At 34.4% G+C, this 27464-nt stretch overlaps 3 protein-coding genes across 4 annotated transcripts; 1 reads left to right on the top strand and 2 right to left on the bottom strand.

Annotated features, from left to right (window-relative positions):
* Positions 1–490: 490 nt before the first annotated feature.
* LOC104244346 (uncharacterized) lies at positions 491–1252 on the top strand. The gene has a single exon (XM_009799758.2). The coding sequence runs from the start codon at positions 491–493 to the stop codon at positions 1250–1252; it is 762 nt and encodes a 253-aa protein (XP_009798060.2).
* Positions 1253–2722: 1470 nt separating this feature from the next.
* Positions 2723–7396, bottom strand: LOC104244345 (GDSL esterase/lipase At4g01130-like). 2 transcript variants are annotated; one of them, XM_070169792.1, is made up of 6 exons: positions 7248–7368; positions 7024–7131; positions 4462–4671; positions 4224–4381; positions 3219–3489; positions 2723–3101 (listed from the first exon to the last, which is right to left on the bottom strand). In XM_070169792.1, exons 2-6 carry the CDS (start codon positions 7085–7087, stop codon positions 2845–2847), a joined length of 960 nt encoding a protein of 319 aa, XP_070025893.1. In that variant the 5' UTR covers positions 7088–7131; positions 7248–7368; the 3' UTR covers positions 2723–2844. The 2 variants fall into 2 exon arrangements, with proteins under 2 accessions (XP_070025893.1, XP_009798059.1); XM_009799757.2 differs by having other exon boundaries at positions 7024–7396.
* Positions 7397–23575: 16179 nt separating this feature from the next.
* LOC104244344 (GDSL esterase/lipase At4g01130-like) lies at positions 23576–27018 on the bottom strand. Its single transcript, XM_009799755.2, has 5 exons — positions 26671–27018; positions 25190–25399; positions 24959–25116; positions 24472–24742; positions 23576–23934 (listed from the first exon to the last, which is right to left on the bottom strand). Exons 1-5 carry the CDS (start codon positions 26903–26905, stop codon positions 23666–23668), a joined length of 1143 nt encoding a protein of 380 aa, XP_009798057.1. The 5' UTR covers positions 26906–27018; the 3' UTR covers positions 23576–23665.
* Positions 27019–27464: the final 446 nt, after the last annotated feature.

Below are 27464 nucleotides of genomic sequence, written 5' to 3'. Positions count from 1 at the left end.
AAACCATATTTAAAAAGCCCCTTTTTTTCATTTATACCTAAATATTCTTGTTTGTTGCATTTACCAATCATTACATCAAAGAGTCCAGCCTCTCTCATACAACTCATACTCCAAATCTTGGGCATTGCCAAGAAGATTAGCAATGCTAATTCTTGTTTAATATCCTCACTCCACCCCAAAACCCTGACTTTATTTCAGAGGTTCAATTATTATTTAGTTGTGAATAATTGTGATCTTCTCTATATTCTTTCGTGCAATATATGTCACATTAGGCTAGAGAAGATCAAGATTTTCATATTTTTGAAGAAATGAGGATGAAGAGGTCATTTGGCGATTGTTGATGGGGTCTAACAATATATGTCACGTCATCCCACTGATGTCTTGGCTATTATTGTTATTATTGTTATTGCCATCAAAAGTACGAGGATCAAATCATATATTAGATCGAGACTCATTAGATTCATTCATTCATGACTATGCAATCAAGAATATGACGAGACATTATACAGGTAAATTGTATAATATTCCCCTCCCTACAAATTTTTCTGGCATGGAAACTTCAATTGTTCGTTTTAGAAGTGCAAGTTTTTGGAGAAAAGGAGCCAATTTTAGCTTCTTCCACATCCCACCAAGTGTATTACCATGGCCTTTTGTTAAGAGATTTGACATCGTATATCAAAATCTTGGTAATTGGTCATCAAAATACTATGATGTTCCAAATTACACATTTATAACTCCTGTCATAGGCTTTTTAGCATATGATGCAAATAGAAGCAGAGAAAATTATGGAATGGTTGAGCTCAACATTATGGCAAATCACATTTTGGTTCATTTTCCACACATATATATGCCACAAGACCACAACAAGAATGTGACAATGAAATGTGTTAGATTTGTCACAAATGGAAGCATAGAGTTCAGCAATGTAACGATGAATAACTCGTGTATATCGCGAGGACAAGGTCATTTCTCCATAGTTATTCCTTCATTGAAACCAGAGGAGGAGGAAAAGAAAAGATGGCAATGGAAATGGTGGGTAATAGGATTTGGAGTAGGAGTTGTTGGATTAATATGGTTGATTGTGATTGGAATTTTGGTATATAAATGTGTTAGGCTAAAAAAGAGGAAAAAAATGGAGAGACAATCTGAAAAAAGTGAGGCTTTGGACACAGTTTGGGTTGGGAATAGCAGAATGCCTTCTGCTTCAGGTATCAGAACTCAACCAGTTCTTGAAAATAGTTATGTTCCTTGATTCAATTTTCTTTTTTTCCCCCTTTGTTGTTTTCACTATTTCAATTTTTGTTCTTTCCATTTTAAGGTGTATATACATTCAGGTCTCATCAAATTCATTTATTATAGGAAACCAATGTAGTATGAATCATGAATATTGCTCACATTTCTCCCCCTAACCAGAATTCTCATGGATAGTTTCTTGAAATTTTACTTGAAATCATCTTAACCGGTAAAGTTCTTGTCATATGATCAGAAGGTCACGGGTTTGAAACGTGGAAACAGCCTCTTGCAGAAATGCAGGATAAGGCTGCGTACGATAAAACCTTGTGATCCGGTCTTTCCTTCGATCTCGCGCATAGCGAGAATTTAGTGCACCAGACTATTTTTCTTTATCATCTTATATTTTTTTTAGGAGCAGGGGAATAATTCAACCCCAAAATTAAATTCTGCTCCTACCCTCCAAATAAATGAATAAAATAAGAAGGCAAAGTGCTTTCTCTAAAGAAAACTATGCATAAAAGGTGAGATTCCTTTTCAGTGTACATACTGTCATTAGACTTTATAGTTGGTTGAAGATATTAATTTAATCCAACGAAGAAACTCCAAAATGATTAGAATGTACTAAAGCGAGATCATTAACTTATTATGCTTAAATAATACAATGCCATTTAAATATTAAGTTGACTGTTCTATGTGAAAGAAACATTCAGAGTCTATATAATTAGTGAAGTCACCTCATTAGGTTTTTATCTGTAGTTTTAGGCTAACATACTTGTTTGTTTCTGTTAAATACTAAATTTATTCTTGACAGGTAGAAGGCACAATTGCCTACAACTTTGTACTAAAACCAAAATTTTATACAATTTTTTGACATAAAGATCAGCACATCTGACCTTTTCTCCTCAAAATGTATGGGCCAGCCTTGAATTTTAGAATATTCTTCTTTTGAGCTGTCTGCTTGTTTGCTAAAAGTTTGATGTGTAAGCTAAGAATTTCCTAAATGATTATAGCATTTGAAATTGTTGTTTCTGATGTAAAGAGTAGTATTTTTTTTTTTTTTTTTTTTTGTGATGACCTCTTGATTAAGTTGAATTACAGTTTTAGAAGAAGAAAGGTTTTTTCTTTTTCTTCAAACATTTTGCAAAGTCCAGTCTCAAATTAAACAATACCTAATGATAAATTGACATCATATGGATTGAATTTTTTAAGAAAATTAGATTAGGATATGGATCACAGCTCATAAATTAAGTCTGTTTTCATGGGATGCAATTCAATAATCTTAATTTCAATTATCAAAGTCCTGTAAAGTTTTTTCCATTATCTGTCACATTTTAAAGATAAGTCATACTACTAGGCAAATCTTAAAAATTTAACAAAATACGTAATCATTAGATCAATTCAGCATTTAAAGGTTCTTTTAAGCTTGTAATGCTTACCAACTACTTTCAATCAGTAAAGCCAAACGGACTATCAGGTTATTAACTATCTATTATATGAACTTGATGCTAAAAATCAAAGCATCAAGAAATTTTCATTTCTTTGGCTGGTAATGACTCATGAGTCATGGTTTATCATTGCTACACACAAGAAACAATAGAGTCAACCTATAGGCTAGATATCACAAATGTGGTGAAGTGGAAAAGGAGGATCAAAATAAGAACCATTTAGAATGGCATGTACAGTGAGTTCGTTTGCTGCATCTGTAGTATGTATTCCATCCCAGCTTACATAATTTTGTGGATCTTCACAGGCATTGGCTGTCACTTTAGTTCCATTAACTTGTTTAGTTTGTCCACAGAATAAATGCTGGTTAAAATTGTAGTCACCACCTCCATATCCACAACATGCTTTAGTTCCATATTTTAGCCCTGCAAAAAAGAACAAAAAAACAAAAAAACAAATTATCATTAGAATATTTGGCCTTTCAAGAGCACAACATGTACTATTCAGCATCTTAAAAAAGAAAGAAAAAAGAAAACAAGAACCATGAGAAGTAGGGTGTTGGAAGAGGTCCAAGAGCACAGCGTGAGAGTCCACGTATACTACATTTGCATCAGAAATTTCTTCTCTTGTTTTTGCCAATGCTGCTTTGAGCATATTGTTATAATCCACCACTGCATTATTGTATGATACTAAACAACCAAACTGGTCAATATCAGAAGTGTTATGAGGCAGCTCCACCAGAAATGCAGGGTAACATCCAATCGGTGCTAAATTTAGCACCCAAAATGTTCTCCCACCCAATGCATATATCTCCTGGCAAATAGAACAGAACCAACATCATATAAGCGTTTAGTTAGTTTGAGATAAACTCATAATCAGATGTTTCCTCAACAAATATCTTCTTTTATTGAATGTCCCATCTCTCCGCTCAATGCTTTATCAAATAGCTAGCCAAACTTATTTTATAAGATCGTTAAACACTTAACATGATATTAGAGCTCGTTTGGATTGGCATATTTTAAGTGCTTTTAAGCCAAAATAGCTTTTTAGTCATTTTGTAGTGTTTGGATAAAGTAAAAAAGTGCTTTTAAGCACTTGTTTTTAAGCCAAAAGCTAGAATTCCTAACTTATGGCTTTTGGCTTAAAAGTCACTTAAAACAAGCACATCCAAACGGGCTCTTAGAGCAGATAGAGGTCTTGATTCAAATCTCTCAGTCATTTATTTATCAAGGAGAGTTAGCATGTGCTTCATCTAGGAAAAGAGAGTCAGACCACATATTGAAGACATAATTAAGTAAATCAAAGTTTATTTTATTCAATAATTTAAGTTTTTAAATAAGATGGTTACACAATTCAACAGATTAACTGTATTATTAGTCTGAAGTCAGAACTTGGGCTTGATCATAGCTAAATGCACTTTCACTTTATGCTCACCCGGACTCACATTGGTGTTCCAAAAGAAAACGTAAAATAAAAAGAGAAAGAAAAGACGAGCGACTAAATATTCATCGGATGCTAGCTAGGAAATTGAAGGTCAAAGATCTTACCTTGATGGTGCTAACAATTTGAGAAATCAGTTGAGGTAGAAACTCTTTCACTCCAATTATTCCTATTCTTGCCAGATTTCCAGTGAAGTCATTTTGACCAATGTAGAATGTATAGAGCGACTTTCCAAATACGTCTGGGGAAGGCAGATTAGTTTGCCCTGAAAATTTTTCGGTTATGGTTAACAATAAAAAGTAATATTCCTCGAAAATTTTGTAGAATGGAACACTAATGGTATACCTTTATGCTGAAGTTCATCGACTTTAACCTTAAATTCTTTCATTTGTCGAAGCTGAATCTCAAGAGAAAAAGGACTAACTCCAGTAACAAATAAAGAAGTTTGTGGCAAGCGCACTGTGGATGCCGCTGTTGCAAAATTTGCACCATGCCTGTAATCAGATCCTATTGATTGCAGATATGGACTCAAAAATGGCAAACCGAACGCTTGAGCTGCACACAAGGAATGAATAGACTTTCAAAAAAAAATTACAGGTTTAAACAACAATGTAGGAAAGGCTGGATGAAGGACAGCTTTATGTGATCATCTTATCTAAAAGCAAAGGCGTATGTAGCCTATCAGTACCGGGTTCATCTGAACCCAGTACGTTTGATGCGGAACATAAGTTTATATTTAAAAATTCACTAAAATTGCACCAAATAGTAAATATGAATCCATAACCTTAAAGATACAATAGTTTCAACATTAATAATGTTAAAGGTCTGGATTCATCGGTCATCATCAGTGTTATAGTATGGTGGCAAGAATTAGGGACTAGAACACTCAATAAAAGGGCTAAAATGGTTAGGATAAGGATCTAGGACAGAACCTATATATTATTGACAAACAACAACTTCCGATGATAATCAGAACATGCATGGACCTATATTGCTGCTTTTTCCAGCAAAAGCTATTTCATTTACTTGTAAATGCAAACTTCTGTAATCTCGGTCCGAAAGTTTACAGGTCCTTAAAGACATGACACTAACACAGTACACTTCGTCTCCTTCATATTATCTATCCTTTAAGGTATTTAATAGTCTAAATCATAATACTATTCGTAAAAACTATCCTTTATCTCTCTGTTAAACGTCTGTCTTAATTAATTTGATTGAAACAGCAAGAGCATAAACTAGAACCGATGTTGGGAGCGATGTTTTTGTTAATCTAATTTTACAATGTTTAATGCTTATCATGGAACAAATAAAAACCATAATTGTAAGAAATCATGTTTTCCAAGATGGCAACATACTACAGCGACAGCCAACAAGCACGCATTACTAAAAATGTAGTTCAAGCATAGTCAATATGATCACTCCTTAGTCGTCCGAAGAACAACAGAAGGCATCACTATAGTGTTAGTATATGTTGATGATATGTTAATTACAGGGGATAGCTTGAAACTGGTTGAGGAGAGAAAAGCTTCATCACAGCAGGCTTTTAAGATGAAAGACTTAGGGGAACTAAGATATTTTCTGGGATTGAGTTTGCGAAATCCAAGCAACGGATTATCATGCACAAAGGCGGACTTAGGTATAAACTTGAAGGGTCACAGGAGCCCGTAAATTTCGGCATAGATCTTGTATTTGTATATGTGTATACTTTGAAAATGGTTAATTTAAATCACTTGGCACCCTGAACACTAAAAGCCTTTAGGGGTACTGGTTAAGCAGAATACTGGTGCCCCTGTCACGTTAAAATCTTGGTTACGCCTCTGATCATGCTTCAAAGGAAATATGCACAAATTATCTCAGAAGTAGGGCTATTTGCAGCCAAACCAATGGAAACTCCTATTGGCATCAATGTCAAGATTACCTCAAAGATGTATGATATCACATTAGTACAGCAGGAAAAACACAAGAAGATCCTCTTACTGATCGAACCTCTTATCAAAGATTAATAGGTAAGCTCCTATACTTGACTTTTACTAGTCTTGACATCTCATTAAGTGTTCAAACACTAAGTTTACTTCAACCCAAAAAATAACATATGGAAGCTGATCTAAGAATTGTGAAATATGTGAAGAACCAGCCAAGTCAAGGAATACTATTATCCAGCAATTACAGCAATACAATTACTGCATACTGTGATGCAGACTAGGTAGCATGTCATCTTACCAGAAGATCTATTACAAGGTTCCCAATCAAAGTTGGTGACTACTTAGTTTCCTGGAAATTAAAGAAACAAACTATTGTATCCAAGAGCTGAACAAGGACTTGTGTCTACTAAATACATCTCTATTAAAGACCAACCAGCAGATATTCTCACAAAGGGATTAACAACATCAATATCTAACCTCCAAGCTAGGTGCTCTTAACATCTTCACCCCACCTAGTTTGAGGGAAGTGTTAAATGAAGCAAAGGCATTTTGGTCATTATATGTAATAGTCCAATTAGTCATTATGTACTGTTAGTTCAGCTTCTAATGTATTACTTGTTATCAGTGCTTCTTTCATCTTGTATCTTGCTATCTTAGTCTCAGTTTTCTAAATATCTTGTACTGTCATTACTTGATACAAGTGCCTTTTTCATCTTTTCTTTAGCTGAGCGTCTATCGAAAATAGTCTCTCTGCCCGTCCAGGCTGGGTAAGGCTGCGTACATCACACCCTCCCCATACCCCACTTGTGGGAATACACTGGGTCGTTGTAGAACTGTTAGTTCAGCTTGTATATATATACACTACATAAGTTTTTTACACCATCAGATTAATTTGATCAACAATTAAATAGTGTTCTTCATAGCAAGTTTGATATGCTAATCTAAAAAAATAGGTCGGTTAAGGAATGGAGAAGAATCATTTGACCTAGAAAATCAAGGATGACTCTGCCATCAGTTGCCCGGCCAACAGGTTTCTTGAAGTAGGTCATTCCATGGGGAGGACCCTGAGCTGGGAAAGCTGCCCAATAACCACCTGTATCAGTATTCGAATCTCCAAAGTTAAAGATTGCCTTAAATCCACAGTTTTTGCACTGTGTTGTATCCACCATAAATAAAATTGCTGCAAAAAAAACCCAAGTAATCACCGACCATAAACTCATTCTTACTAATGGCTTCATGTTTTCTAGTGCTTTTGTTTTGGACAGAATGGAGCTTGTTGTGCGATTCGCTGAAAGCACTGTTCTTTCCATATTTGTAGGTAGAGAAGCTGTGCACGCGGACAACAACTGGTCAAGCAATGAAGTTCATGTCAAAACATTGTTTGGTAATGTTTTCCGGTCATTAACGTGGACTTTAATTTGTTTTTCACTTTCTTTTTTCGCTTTTTCTGAATTATTTTATCAAATGGGACATAGAAATTTTAGAAAGTATATTTCTTATCAAGAAAATATGTAAAATTTTCAAAATATTTGCATAATGAAGTGGAAAAAAAAAAGTTATCCACAATCTTGAAATTTTTATTGTGTAATCCCCGCCACTTAAAAAGGAATAATAGGTTTTGGAATATAACGGTCAAACTATCTCATTTTCAGCCTTAATTCGTATATCAATTTCTTAATTTTTAATGAAAATAAAGCCCACATATTCAAAAATTATATTATAAAACTACTTGAAATCATTATTGTACATAGTCAAGAGAAAAAAATCAGTATTTGATTCCCCAAATATTAGTAGTTTTGTACACAAAATTATGGAAATTAATGTACATCTATGAGACTTGTTTTTCATAGTTCCAAAGATATACAAAACTCAAATGAAAGATGTTAGTGTCATTATTTTATTGATGCATGTAAGTATTAATTCACAAATTATTGGAGATTTGATGTGGGAAAATGCATGAGTTTTTTCCCTATATCAGCTTGGTTTTAGAGTGTAAGGGAAATGCAATGAACAATAAGATTGTATTCGTTGGATTTAGTTTAGAAAAGGGACAACGTGTATCAACGACTGTTTTTTTTTTTTCTACTACTAAAAACCATGACAGATTACAATGGTGAATATTTTTCCTTTGAGAAAACAATATTATTCACACGTCCGTTTTATGTGACATTATTAATCCATTTTAAAAAATGATGCATTTTTATATCTAAAAATAATTCAATTTAAAATCTGAGCTTTTATTGTTAAGGTTAGGTGGGAGAACAGTACAACTAAATACTAATTGATTCAGACACATCTATCTTGCAAAAGATTTTGTAAGGGTTTATGGAAATCTTTCACAAATATAATAGTACTTCCCCCGTTCACAATAAGTGACCAATTTATTTTTTCAATTTAGTTCAAAATAAGTGTCCAGTTATGTAATTAAGAAAGAATTCAATTTGTTTTTACAAAATAACCCTTATGTACATATCCCTAAAAAGTTTTCTTACTCCTCACATTAAATGTTTAATTAGGGGTAGTTTAGTCATAGTAGGTATTTTTGTATAGAATTTAATATTTTTCTTAATGGGCGTGCTAAAAACAAATTGGTCACTTATTGTGAACCGGAGGAAGTAGTAAATAATAACACGCAGTTGGCCTTGACACTCAAATTAATTCAGATAGTCCACAAACAACTAGTGCTTTTTTTCTAGTAAATAACAATGAGAAATTTTCATAAAGCACTATCTTTTAGTAGCAATAGTCATCTATAGATACTATTTGCTATATTATGGAATATAGATACCTTTTATGTGGTTATAAGATGTATTTGATGTATTTAAGCTATTGTATTCATGAATACAGTAGCAAAAATAAGCGTGAATCAAGGAAGTCCAGCTAATCAGTTATTGTATTCGAGTGTATTCGACTGTATTCATGGAGTGAAACATGGGATTACAGCTGGACAGATTATTGTATAGGACTGTATTCACGGCGTGAAATAGGGGATTACATTGTTTTTAAAACGGAAAGTGAATCAATTAACATAATAGACTCCTAATATAACTCAACAAACTCAATTATAACACACAAATTTTGTATTTTTCAGTTATAAAAAAGATTCTCAACCGCAAAATACAATGAAATAGATAGAATACAGAGGGATACATTAAAATACAATAAGAAAAAAAGACACTTAATACAATAAAATACATGAAATATAACGAGATACATTGAATTACAATGAAAAAAATGATAGTGAATACAATGAAATACATAGAAATATAGCGAGATACATTGAAATGCACTTAAAAAAGGTAATAGAATCTTCAAATTGCTCAATCCCAAACTTCAGATCCGACGACTCATCGGATTCCGACTATGATTTCATAAGCAATTTGAATGTATCTCGTTGTATTTGAAGATTCTGTATACTCTGTTTGACTTTGATAAGGGCATCACTTGATTACTTGCTAATTTGTGAGAAGTAAGTTTCATTTTGTTGATAATTAATTTGTGCTTGGAGATGAGAGATCTATGTTGAGAACTAGTATAAGGAAAATGGCTACTTCAGAGGTATCGATTAAAGGTTACATCGAGCCAATTGATGGCTCTAAGGCCGGTCTCAGAGACTGTTCGGAGTGCTCTCGTTGTCGGAAAAGGCCGGTCTCTCAACCGGATGCGGGAGCCGGAGCAATTTTTGAAGTGGGTTTAGCACAAATCCAGTGGAAGGAGGAGGATATCGGAAATTTTAATGGAATGAGGGAAGAGAATGAGATGTATCAAAGTAGAGAGAGAAAGAAAATAGTGTAACTGATTAGCGTATTTAGTGGCTTAGGGCTAGGAGGTAACCAAAATTAAATATTTTGCTATAAACCTTAAAAGGTATCTATAGAATATAATTTTTTTAAATTGTATTTATTTAAAATAAATAAGGTGTTAATCTTTGCTATAGGAGGTAAAAATTCCAATAAGAATCTCACGTTATCCACATGACATGATTAAACTAACACTAAACATAAGAGCCCCATCTGAAAAGAAAGAAGAAAAATACATGGCGAATATTTCTCTGTTGATTTACTCTCATGCCAAAGCATGCACACTGAATTTCTCTTTTGAACAATCAAAGCGCCTGTGTTCTCTACTCCTAATTAAAAAAAATCCGCCTCCTAAGCACTAATGATAGTTTTAAAGAAGTCAATGGGTTGGAGTTCGGGAATTATTTGAGGGGTGACCCATGTTTATAGAGTGGTGACGCCATTTTTTCCTTTGTTTTTTCCTTCTTCTGGAATAAGGAATTTTGTTTGTTTTTTCCCCTCCAACAAATATGCTATTTTGTTGAGTTCCCACTGTTTAATCAAAAATTGTGTATTTCGGTCCAAGCTTATTTTAGAAGTATTCGGGCTATTAATAATTAAAAAATTCTATATTTTTTCAGTGATAAAAAAAGAAATATAATAGCAAAGTAATCAATAGAAAGCAAAAGAAAGTAATTGTATTCCAATAATAATCAGAACGTGCCTTTACAAGTGAAATCCCCTTCCCTTATATAGAAATCTATAAGTACAATGTATCTTCCTTTTTATAACTGAATCATTATGAATATTAATGACATTAATTAGACGTTATAATTGGCAATTGTAATTGTTTATGAAGATTCTGTAATGCCTATGATCATTCATGCACATTAATTGACGATTCGTGAATCTTCCTTCTTTACTGTCTTGATTCATTATGCCAGTATCTCTTCATATAGCAATTCAGACTTGAGCGACCATACCTTTTTATCGCGTGGGTGATTTGCTCGTACCTATTAAGACTCGTGCATCTTTTAATGCATCTCTCAAGCTGTCGCTTTCTTAATGATCCACGTGTCTTGCAACATCAGCCACTTATATAAATCCTCGTGTAGAGCCGTCAAAATGGGCTTGGCCCGTGAGGCCAGCCCAACCCAGCCCGCTACTTGGGTAGGGCTGGGTTGGAATTTTTTAAGCCTATTTAAAGCTAAGGCTTATAAGCCCGGCCCAAGTCAGCCCGCTGGCCCTTGAGGCTTGACTGATGTTGGGCCTGGGCCGGCTTGTGGGCCAAAAATTAATTAAATTCAAATTTAAATATTTAAAAAAAGTAAAAACTAAAAAATATTAATTATAATCCCCAAATTCCAATCTTAGATTGCTCATTTACCTTGCATATCAACTAGAATTTATATTTTTGACATACTTGTAGTATGGCAAGATTAGTTTTTCTTTTGCTTAACTAACAACGAACTAGGAAAGTTTTAAGTGGCCAACAATAAACTTTTTCAAAAGAAAATATTATTCAGTTTGGTTACTTTAATATATTATTAATTATTAAATTGCTCTTCAGTATAGAAAAATGTCAAGTTTTAATACCCAAAGAAAATTGACAACACTGGCAACTTTCGTGAATTTTAAAAATTTATGGACTACAATGATGAAATCAACAAATAATGTTAAACCTAAATTAAAAAACCTTAACATATAAACTTATTGATGCAATTCCTGAACCTAAGGAAAATGAAAGAAAAGTACTAAAAAAATATTCATGTAAAGTTAAAAAAAGAAGAGCTAGAGATATAGAGAATTTGCATTTGAGTTACGAGATTCCTTGTCAAATATCAAGATTTTTGTACACTCTAAATAAACAGAAGTCGTTCATATGATTAAGAGATTATGTCACGAAAAAATATCTAAAGATTTGGAAAAATATTTTTTCTAAAAAAATTGAAGGGTCGGCCGGCCCTAGCCCACAACCCTTTTAGGGTTGGGCTGGGTTGGCCATTTTAAGACCCATATAGATGGAGGGCCGGCCCGCCCTAGCCCACCAAATTTAAAAGCCCACAAGGCTTGGGCTTGGTATGGCTGGGCTAGCCCATTTTGACAGCTCTATCCACGTGTAATTTTTATTTTTGCCGATACACCCACATCCGTGGATTAAGTAAAAATTGCACCGGGCACCCTATTTGGTCGCCCCCATTTAACCTATGCCCATTTTTTTTTAAAACTTTTAATTTGTACCTACTTTTTAAACAACTTCAGCCCCTTTCTCCTCCTCCTTCTCCTCCTTCGTTTTCTTTCGCTTTCTTCTTGCAAACAACCACAAACGTTTACAAACTGTCTGGTGGTTACGTGAATTGACCAAAGGCAAAGGACCTGATCATTTGACTTTGTTATTTCCTTTCGAAACATACTTTTCAACTACTTTTGACGCTTTGTAATACTTTAATAAGTGGATAATTTTGTTAAAAAAATAATATAGCGATAATACGAATAATAATTTCATATATAACAGATCTGACTTGTATACAACATCAATTTTAATAAGGCAAGCAAGCATCGTCGTTCAATTTGCAAAGGGTTGCTTCCTATGTGTTGTTGCGTTTTATCAAGTTTGATAGAGAAGGAATATTTAAGGATACCCATATTGGAACTCTCGAAAACTTTAGCTCTAGAGCTGAAGTTTCCCGGTTATAACACAAAAACTTCAGCTCTGGCGAGTTTTTGTTTTGTAACTGGGGCTAAAGTTTTTGTTTTTGTAACTGGGGAACTTCAGCTCTAGAGCTGAAGTTTTTGTTTTATAAGTGAGGAACTTCAGCTCTAGAGCTGAAGTTTTTGTTTGTAAGTGAGGAACTTCAGCTTTAGAGCTGAAGTTTTTGTTTGTAACTGGAGAACTTCAGCCTTCTTAGATTTGAACTTCAGCCTGTAGATCAAGATTCAGTGGCTAGAACTTAGTTTATGTGATAGTAACAGGAAAAGTTGCAGATTTTTTTCCAGAAAATGCAATATGTTTTGTTGGATAGTAACATGGAAGATATTATACTTTATTCAATTAAATCCTTTATCCATTGCTTGGAGTATTTGGTTGGGTCTGTATCTGAAATTTTCTGGAGTAAACTGTACCGAATATTGCTTCTAAGTAACTGTTATTGTATAAATGACCGCCAAAATTGCTAAATAAAGAGCAGAGCCAAATTATCAAATATTTGTTGTATGAAGATTAATCCTCGACATTGCAGATTCTGAATAAAAAGATTTACTTGTGATAAACAGTCCAAGAAACTTCAGCTTTAGAGCTAAAGTTTCCCAGTTACAACACAAAAACTTCAGCTCTAGAGCTGAAGTTTCCAGTTACAACACAAAAACTTCAGCTCTAGAGCTGAACTTCAGGCTCGGCTACTAGAATGCTGAAGTTTTGCGTGATTGCCTTTGCTACTTCAGCCCCGTGTGCTGAAGTTATGCGAAAAAGCGGGTACGCTTGCAATTTTTTTTGCAAAGCGGACACAAATTAAAATGTGACACAAAAAGCGGGTATAGATGTAAATACCCCGTAGATTAATGGGATTTTGATCCCGTTATATTGGTTTGAGATTAAAGTTAACCTCAAAGTATATTTTTTTATCGCATTTTCCCTTTGTTCAGAACTCACATGGGTGTTTTGTGGAGTTTTGGAATTGTTTTAGGGGTGAGTCATCGTTCTTCAACCACATGGTGAAGGACAAAGAGTCTCAATTTTGCAAAATCTGGTCTCAATTTAAATCCAAAGCTATGATCAATTATCCATTGATAAATAAAAAAATAACAAAATAGACTAGTTGTCCAGTGATCACTAAGTTATTAACTATGGATCAATGAATCTTATGATAATTATTAAAGTGTCAAAAAAAAATTTGTTAGTATACTGATTTGTAAAATAATTTTGGAGAAGAAAAATAACGTATAAACAGAAATATAGAAGAAACAAAATTTAATCTGAGCCCACTGAATTCACAGTGTTTCCTTAAGGAACTTAATCCCCTCCTAGTATCCGAGCTTGTGGATTATTTCTTCCCAGGATAGAACGGATTACACATTGGTGTAGCGGTACTTCAAACCCTAGTGTTTCAATGAACACAAATGGCGGCAGCAAATCACACTTATGTTGTTTGTTTTGTAAGAAAACAATGCAGAAAGGAAAAGGAGAACTCAGAAATTTTGCATAGAAAAACTGAGGGAATAGTGTGCTTTTTATTGCCAACATGTTGAGTTTAAACGAAGAGGTGCAACTCTTCAGAAGGTCTGTCATGATTGTTCACGTAAAACAGCCATAACGTAAATGGCTATTTACGCAAAATAAAGCAGGAATTCAAAACGCGAAGCAAAATTAATTTTTCGTTACAAAAATGTATATTTGGATTAAATAATATTACATTATTCTTTAATATTATAAATTTGGTCCAAATAATTAATCAATCAATCATTTGACCAAATCCGAATCCGAATCTGAATCCGAGTCGAGCGAGCGATGACGATGACGGCGCGAGGCTTGCCTTCTTCTCAACTCTTTAAGAGCTAGAAGAAGAGCAATGTATATATACACATCAAAAGTCTTTTCCTCTTCCAATATGGAATAATGTCTCTTTGTCAAAGAGGGAAACTCAAATATTTCATTTCCCCTCCATTTCTCATTCACCCTCTTTTAAACTAAAATAAGCTTAAAACCCCAATAATCCCCCACATGAATGGGGAATGGCTATATCAAGTAAATATGCATATAAACTATGTGATTCGCAAGCAAGGATTAATCGCATCTAGATAAGTAGGTTTTCCTTTGAACTTTCCGTAATGAACTTATGTCGGATATACTCGATCAATCGGTAAATTTGATATCTTTGAACCGTCGAACTTTGGTGTATACCTAGACAACCATAAGTCACACAATCAACCATTAACCGTCTTGGATTCTCATCGTTGTGTTCGTTTCAGCCATGAACACCACCTAGTTTCATAAGTGCATAGAGAATTGGCCTTATGGAACTCTCCTTGAAGCCGCTAACACTTCACACTTACATAGGTGATTCCTAAATGTGTCATCCTGTAGATACACTATTTGATATACCCAGTGCTAAATTTAAAAACCATTAAAAAGCCTTAATGCTTTATCATTGGTACTGAACATTGTCTCACCACGAGAATGGACCAAAATTTTAGTTGACAATGTTGAACCATCATTAATAACTTTGTTTGATCTCCTTGAACCTAGATCTTGGGATCTCTAGTCTTCTAGGTAGAGTTACCGCCACAATGACTTGTCATCGGCCATATTCCCATTCCCCTAGATGGTTTTTCAACTACCTCTCTAGTAGGCCTTTCGTAAGTGGACCCGACGCATTATCGCTTGACTTTACATAGTCAATTGTGATAATTTCTCTAGAGAGTAATTGCCTAACGGTTTTATGTCTTCGTCGTATATGATGAGATTTACCGTTATACATAATGCTCCCAGCCCTTCCAATTGCCGTCTGACTATCGAAATGTATATATATTGCAGCCAACGGTTTTGGCCAAAATGGAAAATCTTCCAAGAAATTTCGGATCCATTCAGCTTCTTCACCGGCTTTATCTAAGGCTATGAACTCAGCCTCCATTGTAGAGCGGGCAATACAAGCTTATTTAGACGACTTCCAATATATCACTCCTCCACCAATAGAGAATATATATCCACTTGTGGATTTAGAATCAGTTGAACCGGTGATCCAATTTGTATCACAGTATCTCTTAATCACCACAGGATACTTACTGTAGCGCAAAGCAAAGTTCTGGGTATGTTCTAAATATCTCAAAACTTGTTTCATTGCCATCCAATGAGATTGACCTGGATTACTCGTGTATCGACTCAATTTACTTATAGCACAAGCTATATCTGGTCGTGTACAATTCATGATATACATTAAACATCCCAACACATGAGCATAATTCAATTATGATATGTTTTGGCCTTTGTTCTTTGGTAGTGCAAGATTTACATCAATTGGAGTCTTTGCAAATTTAAAATCTAAGTACTTGAATTTTTCAAGTACTGTTTTAATATAGTGAGATTGTAATAATTCCATACCTTGAGGAGTCTTATGGATCTTAATACCTAGAATTAAATCGGCAACTCCCAAGTCCTTCATATCAAACTTGCTATTTAGCATACACTTAGTCACATTTTTGTTGGCAATGTCATTACTCGTTATCAGCATATCACCCACATATAAGCAAATAATGACTATGTGATTTGGAACATTTTTAATGTACACACATTTCTCATATTCATTTATCTTAAAACCATTTGATAACATTTTTGATCAAATTTTGCATGCCATTATTTGGGTGCTTGTTTTAATCCGTAAAGGGACTTAACAAGTCTACATACCTTCTTTTCTTTACCTGGAACCACAAACCCTTCAGGTTGTTCCATGTAGATTTCTTCCTCCAAATCTCAATATAAGAAGGTTGTCTTAACGTCCATTTGATGAATTTCAAGACCATAAACTGCAGCTAATGCTACTAACGTTCGTATGAACGTAATTCTTGTAATTGGATGTCATTATTTTTAATTTTCCTCTTAAAAATCCATTTAGAACCCAACGGTTTATTTTCATGAGGAAGATCAACCAATTCTCATGTACGGTTGTTCAATATGAATTCTATTTCACTATTGACTGATTCTTTCCAAAATAATGATTCCGAAGAAGGCATAGCTTCTTTAAATATTCGAGGCTCATTTTTTAATAAGAAAGTCACAAAATCTGGTCCAAATGAAGTAGACGTTCTTTGACTTTTATTACGTCTTGGATCCTCCTGATTAAACATACTTTCTTTTGTTTCTTCCCGAGGTCGTTTAGATCCTTCACCAATTGAATCACATTCCTTTTTATATGGATATATATTTTCGAAGAACTCAACATTATCTGATTCTATAACCGTATTATTATGAATGTCGTGATTTTCTGATTTATGAACCAGAAATCGATATACTTTACTATTGGTCGTATATCCTATAAAAACACAATCAACGGTTTTCGGTCCTATTTTTACCCTTTTGGGTTTAGGAACTTGCACTTTTGCCGAACACCTCCATGCTTTAAAATAATTCAAGCTGGGCTTCCTTCCTTTCCATTTTTCATATGGAATGGATTGCGTTTTGCTATGGGGTACTCGATTTAGTATCCGGTTAGCCGTAAGAATGGCTTCCCCCACAAGTTCTGTGGCAAACCAAAACTTTTCAACAATGCGTTCATCATCTCCTTTAATGAATGATTCTTTCTTTCCGCAATCCCATTAGATTGGGGCGTGTAAGGGGTCATTGTTTGATAAATAATTTTATATTCTAAACATATTTCTTCAAAAGGAAATTCATATTCACGACCCTTATCACTTCTTATCATTTTGCTTTTCTTGTTAAGTTGCGTTTCAACTTCATTTTGTATTGCTTGAATGCATCTGTTGTTTCATCTTTACTATTAAGTAAGTAAACATAGCAATATCGAGTACTGTCGTTAATAAAAATTATAAAATACTTCTTTCCACCGCGAGATGGTATTGACTTCATGTCGCAAATATCTGTGTGAATTAAGTATAAAGGATTTGAATTCTTTTCAACTGACTTATAATGATGTTTAACATACTTAGATTCCACACATATTTGATATTTTGATTTGTTGCATTCAAACTTAGATAATACTTCCAAATTAATCATTTTTCGCAAGGTTTTATAGTTGACATGTCCCAAACGTATATGCTATAAATCATTTGACTCAAGTAAGTAAGAAGAAGCTGAAATTTTATTATTCTCAATGACTATTACATTCAGTTTGAAAAGGCCTTCAGTGAGGTAACATTTTCCGACAAACATATCATTCTTACTTATTACAACCTTATCATATACAAAAATATACTTAAACTCGTTCTTAACGTGAAGTGCAATAGAGACTAAGTTCTTCCTAATCTCGGAAACATGAAGGACGTTGTTCAGAGTCACCACAATGCCAGAAGTCATTTTCAGAAATATCTTGACACATCCTTCAATTTTGGCCATTGCAGAATTTTCCATAGAAAGCGTCTCTTCGGGTCCAATGAGAGCAAATATATCAAACGCTTCTCTAACATCACAAACATGACGAGTGGCTCCAGAATCAATCCATCACTCCTTAGGATTTCCCACCAGGTTGCATTTAGAAAGCATAATACACAAGTCATCAATATCTTCCATTTTTGCTTGACCCTTCTTCTTGTCTTTCCTTGGAGCATGACAATCTACAGATTTGTGTCCAGATTTCCCATAGTTGTATCAATTTCCTTTGAACTGCTTCTTGCTTGGGTTGCTTTTCGGTCAAGAAGCCTTCTTCCTCTTTCTATTATTTTGAGGAGCATCCTCAACAATGTTTGCTCCCATTATTGTTGAGTTTCCACGACCCTTCTTTTCAGCAGCTTTGTTGTCCTCTTTGATTCTCAATCGAACAATGAGATCTTCGAGCGACATCTTTTTGCGTTTGTGTTTCAAATAATTTTTGAAGTCCTTCCACAAAAGAGCCAATTTCTCAATCATCGCTGCAACTTGGAATGCTTCATTGATGACAAGACCTACAATAAAAATTCTGTTAGTAATAACAATATAATTAATACTTTCAACATAAGTATTAATTCGACTTATACCTTCAGCAAGGAGATCGTGAATAATCACTTGCAATTCCTGAACTTGGGTAATAACAGACTTGCTATCTACCATTTTGTAGTCCAAAAATTTAGCGACAACAATTTTCTTCAACCTGACATCCTCAGTTTTGTATTTCTTTTCAAGTGCAATCCATAGTTCTTTTGACGTCTCCACATTACTATAGACGTTATACAGATCGTCCTCCAGTCCGCTAAGAATGTAATTCTTGCACAGAAAATCAAAATGCTTCCACGCCTCAGTCACGAGAAAGCGTTCATTGTCTGGAGTTTCTCGGGCAGAATAGGAACATCTTCCTAAATGAACTTCTATAAACTTAAAGTCTTCAAGTAGAAGAACATCTTCTGCTGCCACCGCTTGAAATCGATCTCGATTTTTTTTTTTGAGTTTTTCTGCCGGTATTGTTCGGCTTGTCGATGCATTGGCATTCACCATAGGAACAGTCTGGTTTCTGTTCTCAGTCGTCAATTCTGCAAAAGAATGACACAAACAAACGTTTAATAAACGGTGAAGTTTTTATATCTTCAAACCGAATAAAACATGAGTAGAAAATCACTTAGATTTTAATCTCCAATGGAGTAGAAAATCACTAGGATTTTAATCTCCGAATAACTGATAGTAAACCAAAATAGGATATATGTTAAAGTAAACAAATGGCGTAGAAAACCAAGAAGGCTTTAATCTCCAAAACGGGAGTAGAAAACCACAAAGGTTTTAGTCTCCAGAATAGTGAGTATAACACAAATACAGAAAATAATTAAGTTCCTTAAATTTGTTAGTATACTATATTTGTAAAATAATTATGGAGAAGAAAATAACATATAAACAAAAATGTAGAAGAAACAGAATTTAATCCGAGCCCACTGAATTCACAGTGTTTCCTTAAGGAACTTAATTCTCTCCTAGTACCCGAGGTTATCGATTATTTTCTTCCAGGATAGACGGATTATACACTACTGTAGTGGTACTTCAAACCCTAGTGTTTCAATGAACACAACTGGCGACAACAAATCACATTTACGATGTTTGTTTTGTAAGAAAACAATACAAAAAGAAGAGGAGAACTCAGAAATTTCATATGAAAAATCTAAGGGAAGTGTGCTTTTTATAGCCAACATGTTGAGTTTAAACGAAGAGGTGCAACTCTTCAGAAAGTATGTCATGACTGTTCACATAAAATGAACATAACATATATGTCTATTTATGCAAAATAAAATGGTAATTCAAAATGCAGAGAAAAATTATTTTTTTGTTACAAAAATAGATAATTTGGATTAAATAATATTACGTTAATCTTTAATATTAACAAATAATTTTGGTCCAAAATTAATCAATCAATCATTTGACAAAATCCGAAGCCAAAGCCGAGCGAGGGACAACGACGGCGACGGCGCAAGGCTTGCCTTCTTCTTAACTCTTTAAAAGCTAGAAGAAGAACAATTGTATATATACCCATCAAAAGTCTTTTTCTCCTCCAATATGGGACAATGTCCCTTTGTCAAGGAGGAAAACTCAAATAGTTTATTTTCCCTCCATTTCCCATTCACCCTCTTTTAAGCTAAAATAAGCTCAAAACCCCAACAATCCCCCACATCAATGGGAAATGGCTATATCACGAAAATATGCATGAATACTGTGATTCGCAAGCAAGGATTAATCGTAGGTGGATAAGTAGGTTTTCCTTTGAACTTTTCGTAGTGAACTTATGTCGGATATACTCGATCAATCGGTAGATTTGATATTTTTGAACCGTTGAACTTTGGTGTATACCTAGACAACTATAAGTTACACAATCAACCATTAACCGTCTTTGATTCTCATTGTTGTGTTTGTTTCAGCCATGTACAACGCCTAATTTCATAAGTGCATAGAGAATTGGCCTTACAGAACTCTCCTTGAAGCGGATAACACTTTACACTTACATATGTGATTCCTAAACATGTCATCCCATAGATACACTATTTGATATACTCTGTATCAAATTTAGAAGCTATTAAAAATCCTTAATGTTTTATCCTTGGTACTGAACATTGTCTCACCGTGAGAATGGACCAAAATTTTAGTTGACAATGTTGAACCATCATTTATGACTTTGTTTGATCTCCTTGAACGTAGATCTTGAGATTTGCGGTCTTCTAGATAGAGTTACTGCTACAATGACTTGTCATCGGCCATAGTCCTATTCCCCTCGATGATTTCTCAACTACCTCTCTAGTTAGGCCTTTTTTTAAGTGGATCTGACACATTATCGCTTGACTTTACCTAGTCAATCGTGATAATTCCTCTTGAGAGTAATTGCCTAACGGTTTTTATGTCTTCGTCGTATATAACGAGATTTACCGTTATACATAATGCTCCCAGTCCTTCCAATTGCTGCCTGATTATCGCAATGTATACATATTGTGCCAACGGTTTGGGCCAAAATGGAATATCTTCCAAGAAATTTCGGAGCCATTCAGCTTCTTCACCGGATTTATCTAAGGCTATGAACTCAGCGTCCATTGTAGAGCGGGCAATACAAATTTGTTTGGACGATTTCCAAGATACCGCTCCTCTACCAATAATGAATACATATCCACTTGTGGATTTAGAATGAGTTGAATAGGCAATCTAATTGGCATCACAGTATCCCTCAATCACCGCAGGATACTTACCGTAGTGTTAAGCAAAGTCCTGGGTATGTTCTAAATATCCCAAAACGTGTTTCATTGCCATCCAATGAGATTGACTTGGATTACTCGTGTATCGACTCAATTCACTTATAACACAAGTTATATATGGTCGTGTACAATTCATGATATTCATTAAACATCCCAACACACGAGGCTAGCTCAGAAGGTCTGTCATGATTGTTCACGTAAAACGGCCATAATGTAAATGGATATTTACGCAAAATAAAACAAAAATTCAAAACGAGGAGGAAAATTAATTTTCCGTTACAAAAATGGATAATTTGGATTAAATAATATTACGTTAATCTTTAATATTAACAAGTAAATTTGATCCTAAAAATTAATCAATCAATCATTTGACCAAATCTGAAGCCAACGCCAAAGCCGAAGCCGAGAGAGCGACGACGGCGGCGACTTCGCGAGGCTTGCCTTCTTCTTAACTCTTTAAGAGCTAGAAGAATAGCAATTATGTATATACCCATCTAAAGTTTTTTCCTCCTCCAATATGGGACAACGTCCCTTTGTCAAGGAGGAAAACTCAAATATTTCACTTTTTCCCCATTTCCCAATCACCCTCTTTTAAGCTAAAATAAGCTTAAAACCCCAACAATTCCCCACATGAATGGGGAATGGCTATATCATGAAAATATGCATGAAAACTGTATGATTCGCAAGAAAGGATTAATCGCATCTGGATAAGTAGGTTTCCCTTTGAACTTTCCGTAGTGAACTTACGTCGGATATACTCGATCAATCGGTAGATTTGATATCTTTGAAACGTCGAACTTTGGTGTATACCTAGACAACCATAAGTCACACAATCAACCCTTAACTGACTTTGATTCTCAATGTTATGTTCGTTTCAGCCATGAACACTGCCTGATTTCATAAATGCATAGAGAATTGGCCTTACAGAACTCTCCTTGAAGCAGCTAACATTTCACACTTACATAGGTGATTCCTAAATATTCATCCCGTAGATACACTATTTGATATACGCGATATCAAATTTAGAAACCATTAAAAAGCCTTAATACTTTATCCTTGGTACTGAACATTGTCTCACCACGAGAATGAACCAAAATTTTAGTTGACAATGTTGAACCATTATTAATGACTTTGTTTGATCTCCTTGAACCTAGATCTTGGGATATCCAGTCTTCTAGATAGAGTTACCGCCACAATGACTTGTCCTCGGTCATAGTCTCATTCCCCTCGATCATTTGTCAACTACCTCTCTAGTTAGGCCTTTTGTAAGTGGATCCGACACATTTAGTCAATCGTGATAATTTCTCTAGAGAGTAATTTTCTAACGATTTTATGTCTTCGTCGTATATGACGAGATTTACCGTTATACATAACGCTCCCAGCCCTTCCAATTTCCGCCTGACTATTGCAATGTATACATATTGGGGCCAACGGTTAGGGCCAAAATGGAATATCTTTCAAGAAATTTCGGAGCCATTCAGCTTCTTCACCAGCTTTATCTAAGGCTATGAACTCAGCCTCCATTGTAAAACGGGCAATACAAGTTAGTTTGGACAACTTCCAAGATACCTCTCATCCACCATTAGTGAATACATATCCACTTGTGGATTTAGAATCAGTTGAAACGGTGATCCAATTTGCATCACAGTATCCTTCAATCACCGCAGGATACTTACTGTAGTGCAAAGCAAAGTCCTGGGTATGTTCTAAATATCCCAAAACTCGTTTCATTGCCATCCAATGAGATTGACTTGGATTACTCGTGTATCGACTTTATTTACTTATAACACAAGTTATACCTGGTCGTGTACAATTATCCCAACACATGAGGCCAGCTCAGAAGGTCTGTCATGACTGTTCACATAAAACGGCCATAATACAAATGGCTATTTACGCAAAATAAAACGGGAATTCAAAACGGGGAGGAAAATTAATTTTCCATTACAAAAACAAATAATTTGGATTAATAATATTACGTTAATCTTTAATATTAACAAATAAATTTGGTCCAAAAAATTAATCAATCAATTGACCGACGCCGAAGCCGAGCGAGCGACGACGACGGCGCGAGGCTTGCCTTCTTGTTAACTCTTTAGAGCTAGAGGAAGAGCAATTGTATATATAACCATCAAAAATCTTTTCCTCCTCCAATATGGACAATGTCCTTTTGTCAAAGAGGGAAACTCAAATATTTTAATTTTTCTTCATTTCTCATTCAACCTCTTTTAAGCTAAAATAAGCTTAAAACCCCAACAATTTTTTCTTCGCAATAACTAAAATTTAGGTGATTTCTTTTAATTTGGTACATGTAGCAAGTACTTAGTAGAATAATAGAGGTACACACTAGCTGATGAAGACACCGCCATTATGAAATAAATAAGTAAATAAATTATCAAAGCATCAAAAAAATTTAAGTTCGTTTCATTCAGTTTGCTAGTAAATGACTCATGAGTCATGGTTTATTATTGCTAAACACAAGAAACAACAGTGTCAATCTATAGGCTGGACATCACAATAATGGTGAAGTGGAAAAGGAGGATCAAAATAAGAACCATTTAAAATGGCATATGCAGTGAGTTTGTTTGCTGCATCTGTGGCATGTATTCCATCCCAGCTTACATAATTTTGTGGATCCTTACAGGCATTGGCTGTTACTGTAGTTCCATTTATTTGTTTGGTATTTCCACAGAATATTTGCTGGTTAAAATTGTAAGCACCACCGCCATATCCACAACATGCTTTGGTTCCATATTTTAGCCCTGCAAAAGCATATTTTTCACTAAATAAAGAATGACTTTTTTTTTTGGTTGGCTAGAAAGAATGACATTTTTTACTATTTGAAGAGCCGGACAATCCTTTTTTCTAAACTATGATTATAATCAAATATATTTTTTCCCAATAATTGTCTTAGAAAAAATTTAAATATAAATGAATGTGATTTACATGATTTTTTAAATAATTTTCGAATATGTAAATTGTATTCTGAAGGTCAAGGAAGCTATATAGGAAAGGAATTGAAAGATTTGTGAATGAAAACCATTACCAGTACCCTTGAAATACTCCTCAAACAATTTTTTTAATATTTCCTTACTGTTTGAAATACTAAAATTCAGTACTCCATTTACAAATATTATTCATGACAAAATGGGGCCTAATTGCTGTGGATTATGTGCAGAAAACCAGTATCTTTCTAGCCTTAAAGCGTTAGATTGATAAAATGTCAGATTTTGCGGCATTCAAAACAGAATTTCGGACTGTTGAGCATTTTATCTTAAATAGAAAAGGAAAACAAATACCATGAGAAGTAGGGTGTTGGAAGAGGTCCAAGAGCACAGCATGAGTGTCCACGTATATCACATTTGCATCAGCAATTTCTTTTCTTGTTTTTGCCAATGCTGCTTTGAGCATATTGTTATAATCCACCACTGCATTATTGTATGATATTAAACAACCAAACTGGTCGATATCAGAAGTGTTATGAGGCAGCTCCACCAGAAATGCAGGGTAACATCCAATTGGTGCTAAATTTAGCACCCAAAATGTTCTCCCACCCAATGCATGTATCTCCTGGCAAATAGAACAGAACCAACATCAATATCAGAAGTCGCACATGTCTGAGCCAATAACACGCATAATTAGGTAAATAAAAGTGTACTTTATCTAATAGCTAGTTTACGCTCACACATTAGTAGTTTTTCAAAAGAAAAAGAAAAAGAAAAACAAGAGAAAAAGTGACAAGGGACTAATTATTAATTGAATGCTGGGACCAATTAAAGATGCTACCTTGATGGTGCTGGCTATTTGGGAAACAACTTGAGGTAGATACTCTTTCACTCCACTTATTCCTATTCTTGCCAAATTTCCAGTGAAATCATTTTGGCCTATGTAGAATGTATATAGTGACTTCCCAAATATGTCTGGCGAAGGCAGATTAGTCTTCCCTGAAAATTCAGACTCGATTACGAATAACATTAATACACATTATATCTATTTGTGGAAAAAAATATGATGTACCTTTGTGGTGATGTTCATCGACTTTAACCTTAAATTCTTTCATCTGTCGAAGCTGAATCGCAAGAGAAAAAGGGCTAACCCCAGTAACAAATAAAGAAGTTTGTGGCAAGCGCACTGTGGATGCCAATGTTGCAAAATTAGCACCATGTCTGTAATCAGATCCAATTGACTGCAGATATGGACTCAAAAATGGCAAACCTAATCCTTGAGCTGCACATGAGGAACAACCAAACTTTCAAATAACTGTTACAGATTTAAACTGAAATTTATGAGAGGCGGGATGAAGTAAGGAGGACAAATATTTTCCTAAATACATAATTGTGTGAAGGATCCAGATTATTAGCCAATTAATCATTATTGTAGATATTTTAAATGGGTGACCATCTCATTCTATAAGTTTAAGCTGCAAAAAATTGGCAATTTTATATACTACTTAATTATATCTTCAACAAACATTTTCACGTGCGATTTCTTACTTTTTTTACGGTCGAATTCTTTTTATTGATGAATGACAGTGAGGCTTGAACCGAAGACCTCAACTATACTTATCTGTATATATAATCGTCTTAACTAAAAATTTAAATTGTTCGAGAAAATACAATTCTATTTAATTAATTCCTCCAATAATTCTGGAAATGACTTAACTGATTCACCCTTTATAATTCACTAGTCTTATGGTATGGTGCCAAGAGTTAGGGACCGGCCAGAACACTGAAAAGGGCTAATAATGTAAATCGAAATTAAGCACACATATGAAGCGGTCACGGGTGCAATAGTTAGGATAAGGATCTAGGACAGAAACTATAGGGACAAACAAAAGCTTCCAATGATAATACAAAGCATGGACCAAGTTTGCTGCTTTTTCCAGCTACGGCTATTTTGTTCTCTTTTAAATGCAAATGCAAACAGGCCTGTAAACTCTTTTTCTAACATACATTTTAAATCTTCAATAGTAGCTTTTAGCTTGAAACTAGAACCAATTAATGCTGGGATATAAGTTAATGCTTATCATGGAACAAACAAAAATAAAGAATTGAAAGAAATCTTGTTTTCCAAGATGGCAAAGATGCTATAGAAATGCATCATTATATAGTAGGATCCATTCAAGAAAAGAGTTTTAAGTTATGTGCGCTCACAAATATATAAAACTTTTTACACCATCACATTAAGTTGACCTACAATTACATAGGTAACTCTTTATAGCAAGTCTGATAAATAACTTAAAAAGTAGAGTGATAACAAGGAGGTCCACATCATCCTGCGCTCGAGAAATACGCTGCTTCAGCCCTCGAATCAAGGAAAACAAATTAGAGACAAGAATCAGGAGATACACAGAGTTGTACACACAAGTTTTATTAAAAAAAGAATTTTTCTTTACATTTGTTTCGTAACCTGCTCGGTTAAATATCATTTATAATTAAATTCCTAACACAATCACCATATATAACTTAAAGAATGGAGATAGAATCATATATATTGACCTAGAAAATCAAGGATGACTCTGCCATCAGTTGCCCTTCCAACAGGTTTCTTGAAGTAAGTCATTCCATGGGGAGGGCCCTGAGCTGGGAAAGCTGCCCAAAAACCACCTGTATCAGTATTTGAATCTCCAAAGTTAAAGATTGCCTTAAATCCACATGATTTCTTGCATTCTGTTGTAGTCACCATAAAGAACAGCATTGCTGCAAAAACAACCCTTGAATAAGACGGCTTCATGTTCTGTGTTTTCTCTCAAACAAGAAGTAACTATGGATAAAATGGAGTAGTACTGTGGGATTCAGTGAAAGCACTTTTCCATATTTGTAGACAGAGAAGCTGTGCATGTAGACATCAACTAGTGACGCAATCAAGTGTATATATGTCAAAAACAAACATTGTCACTGTAATTCTTTCCAATCATTAACCCTGGATTTTTTAAGTTTTTCCTTTTTTTTTTCTTTACTGCTGAATTATTCTATCACATTGGGAAATACAAATTTCAAAAAGTATTTTTCTAAATCTAGAAAAATGTGTTGAAATCTTCAACATTGCTTAAGTCGAATGGAAAAAGAGGGTTACTATTTCATATATAGTCTTGAAGTTCTTATCTTGTAATTCCTCTATTTAAAAAGAATGGCAATTACGAAAGATAGCAGTCAGCGGTTAAATAATCTAATTTCAGCCTTAATTTGAATATCAATTCCTTATTTTTTAAATTAAAATAAAGCTTTTACATTAAAATCTTATATAAAATTACTGAATGTCATTTTTATATCAAAAGAAAAAATTATTCGAC

The sequence above is a fragment of the Nicotiana sylvestris genome, chromosome 1 (assembly GCF_000393655.2).
Source record: "Nicotiana sylvestris chromosome 1, ASM39365v2, whole genome shotgun sequence".
NCBI lineage: Eukaryota > Viridiplantae > Streptophyta > Magnoliopsida > Solanales > Solanaceae > Nicotiana > Nicotiana sylvestris.
This window is presented reverse-complemented; position numbering and strand designations above follow the sequence as displayed.

Excerpts from the sequence above, each read along its gene's own strand:
- LOC104244346 (XM_009799758.2), top strand. The coding sequence starts at position 491 with ATGACGAGACATTATACAGGTAAATTGTATAATATTCCCCTCCCTACA.
- LOC104244345 (XM_009799757.2), bottom strand. The coding sequence starts at position 7,348 with ATGGAAAGAACAGTGCTTTCAGCGAATCGCACAACAAGCTCCATTCTG. Across the intron at positions 4,672-7,023 it reads AGTCATCCTTGATTTTCTAG|CTCAAGCGTTCGGTTTGCCA; the intron begins GTCAAATGATTC and ends CCTTGTGTGCAG. Across the intron at positions 4,382-4,461 it reads CGATGAACTTCAGCATAAAG|GGCAAACTAATCTGCCTTCC; the intron begins GTATACCATTAG and ends AAAAATTTTCAG.
- LOC104244344 (XM_009799755.2), bottom strand. The coding sequence starts at position 26,905 with ATGAAGCCGTCTTATTCAAGGGTTGTTTTTGCAGCAATGCTGTTCTTT. Across the intron at positions 24,743-24,958 it reads AAATAGCCAGCACCATCAAG|GAGATACATGCATTGGGTGG; the intron begins GTAGCATCTTTA and ends TCTATTTGCCAG. Across the intron at positions 23,935-24,471 it reads CCAACACCCTACTTCTCATG|GGCTAAAATATGGAACCAAA; the intron begins GTATTTGTTTTC and ends ATGCTTTTGCAG.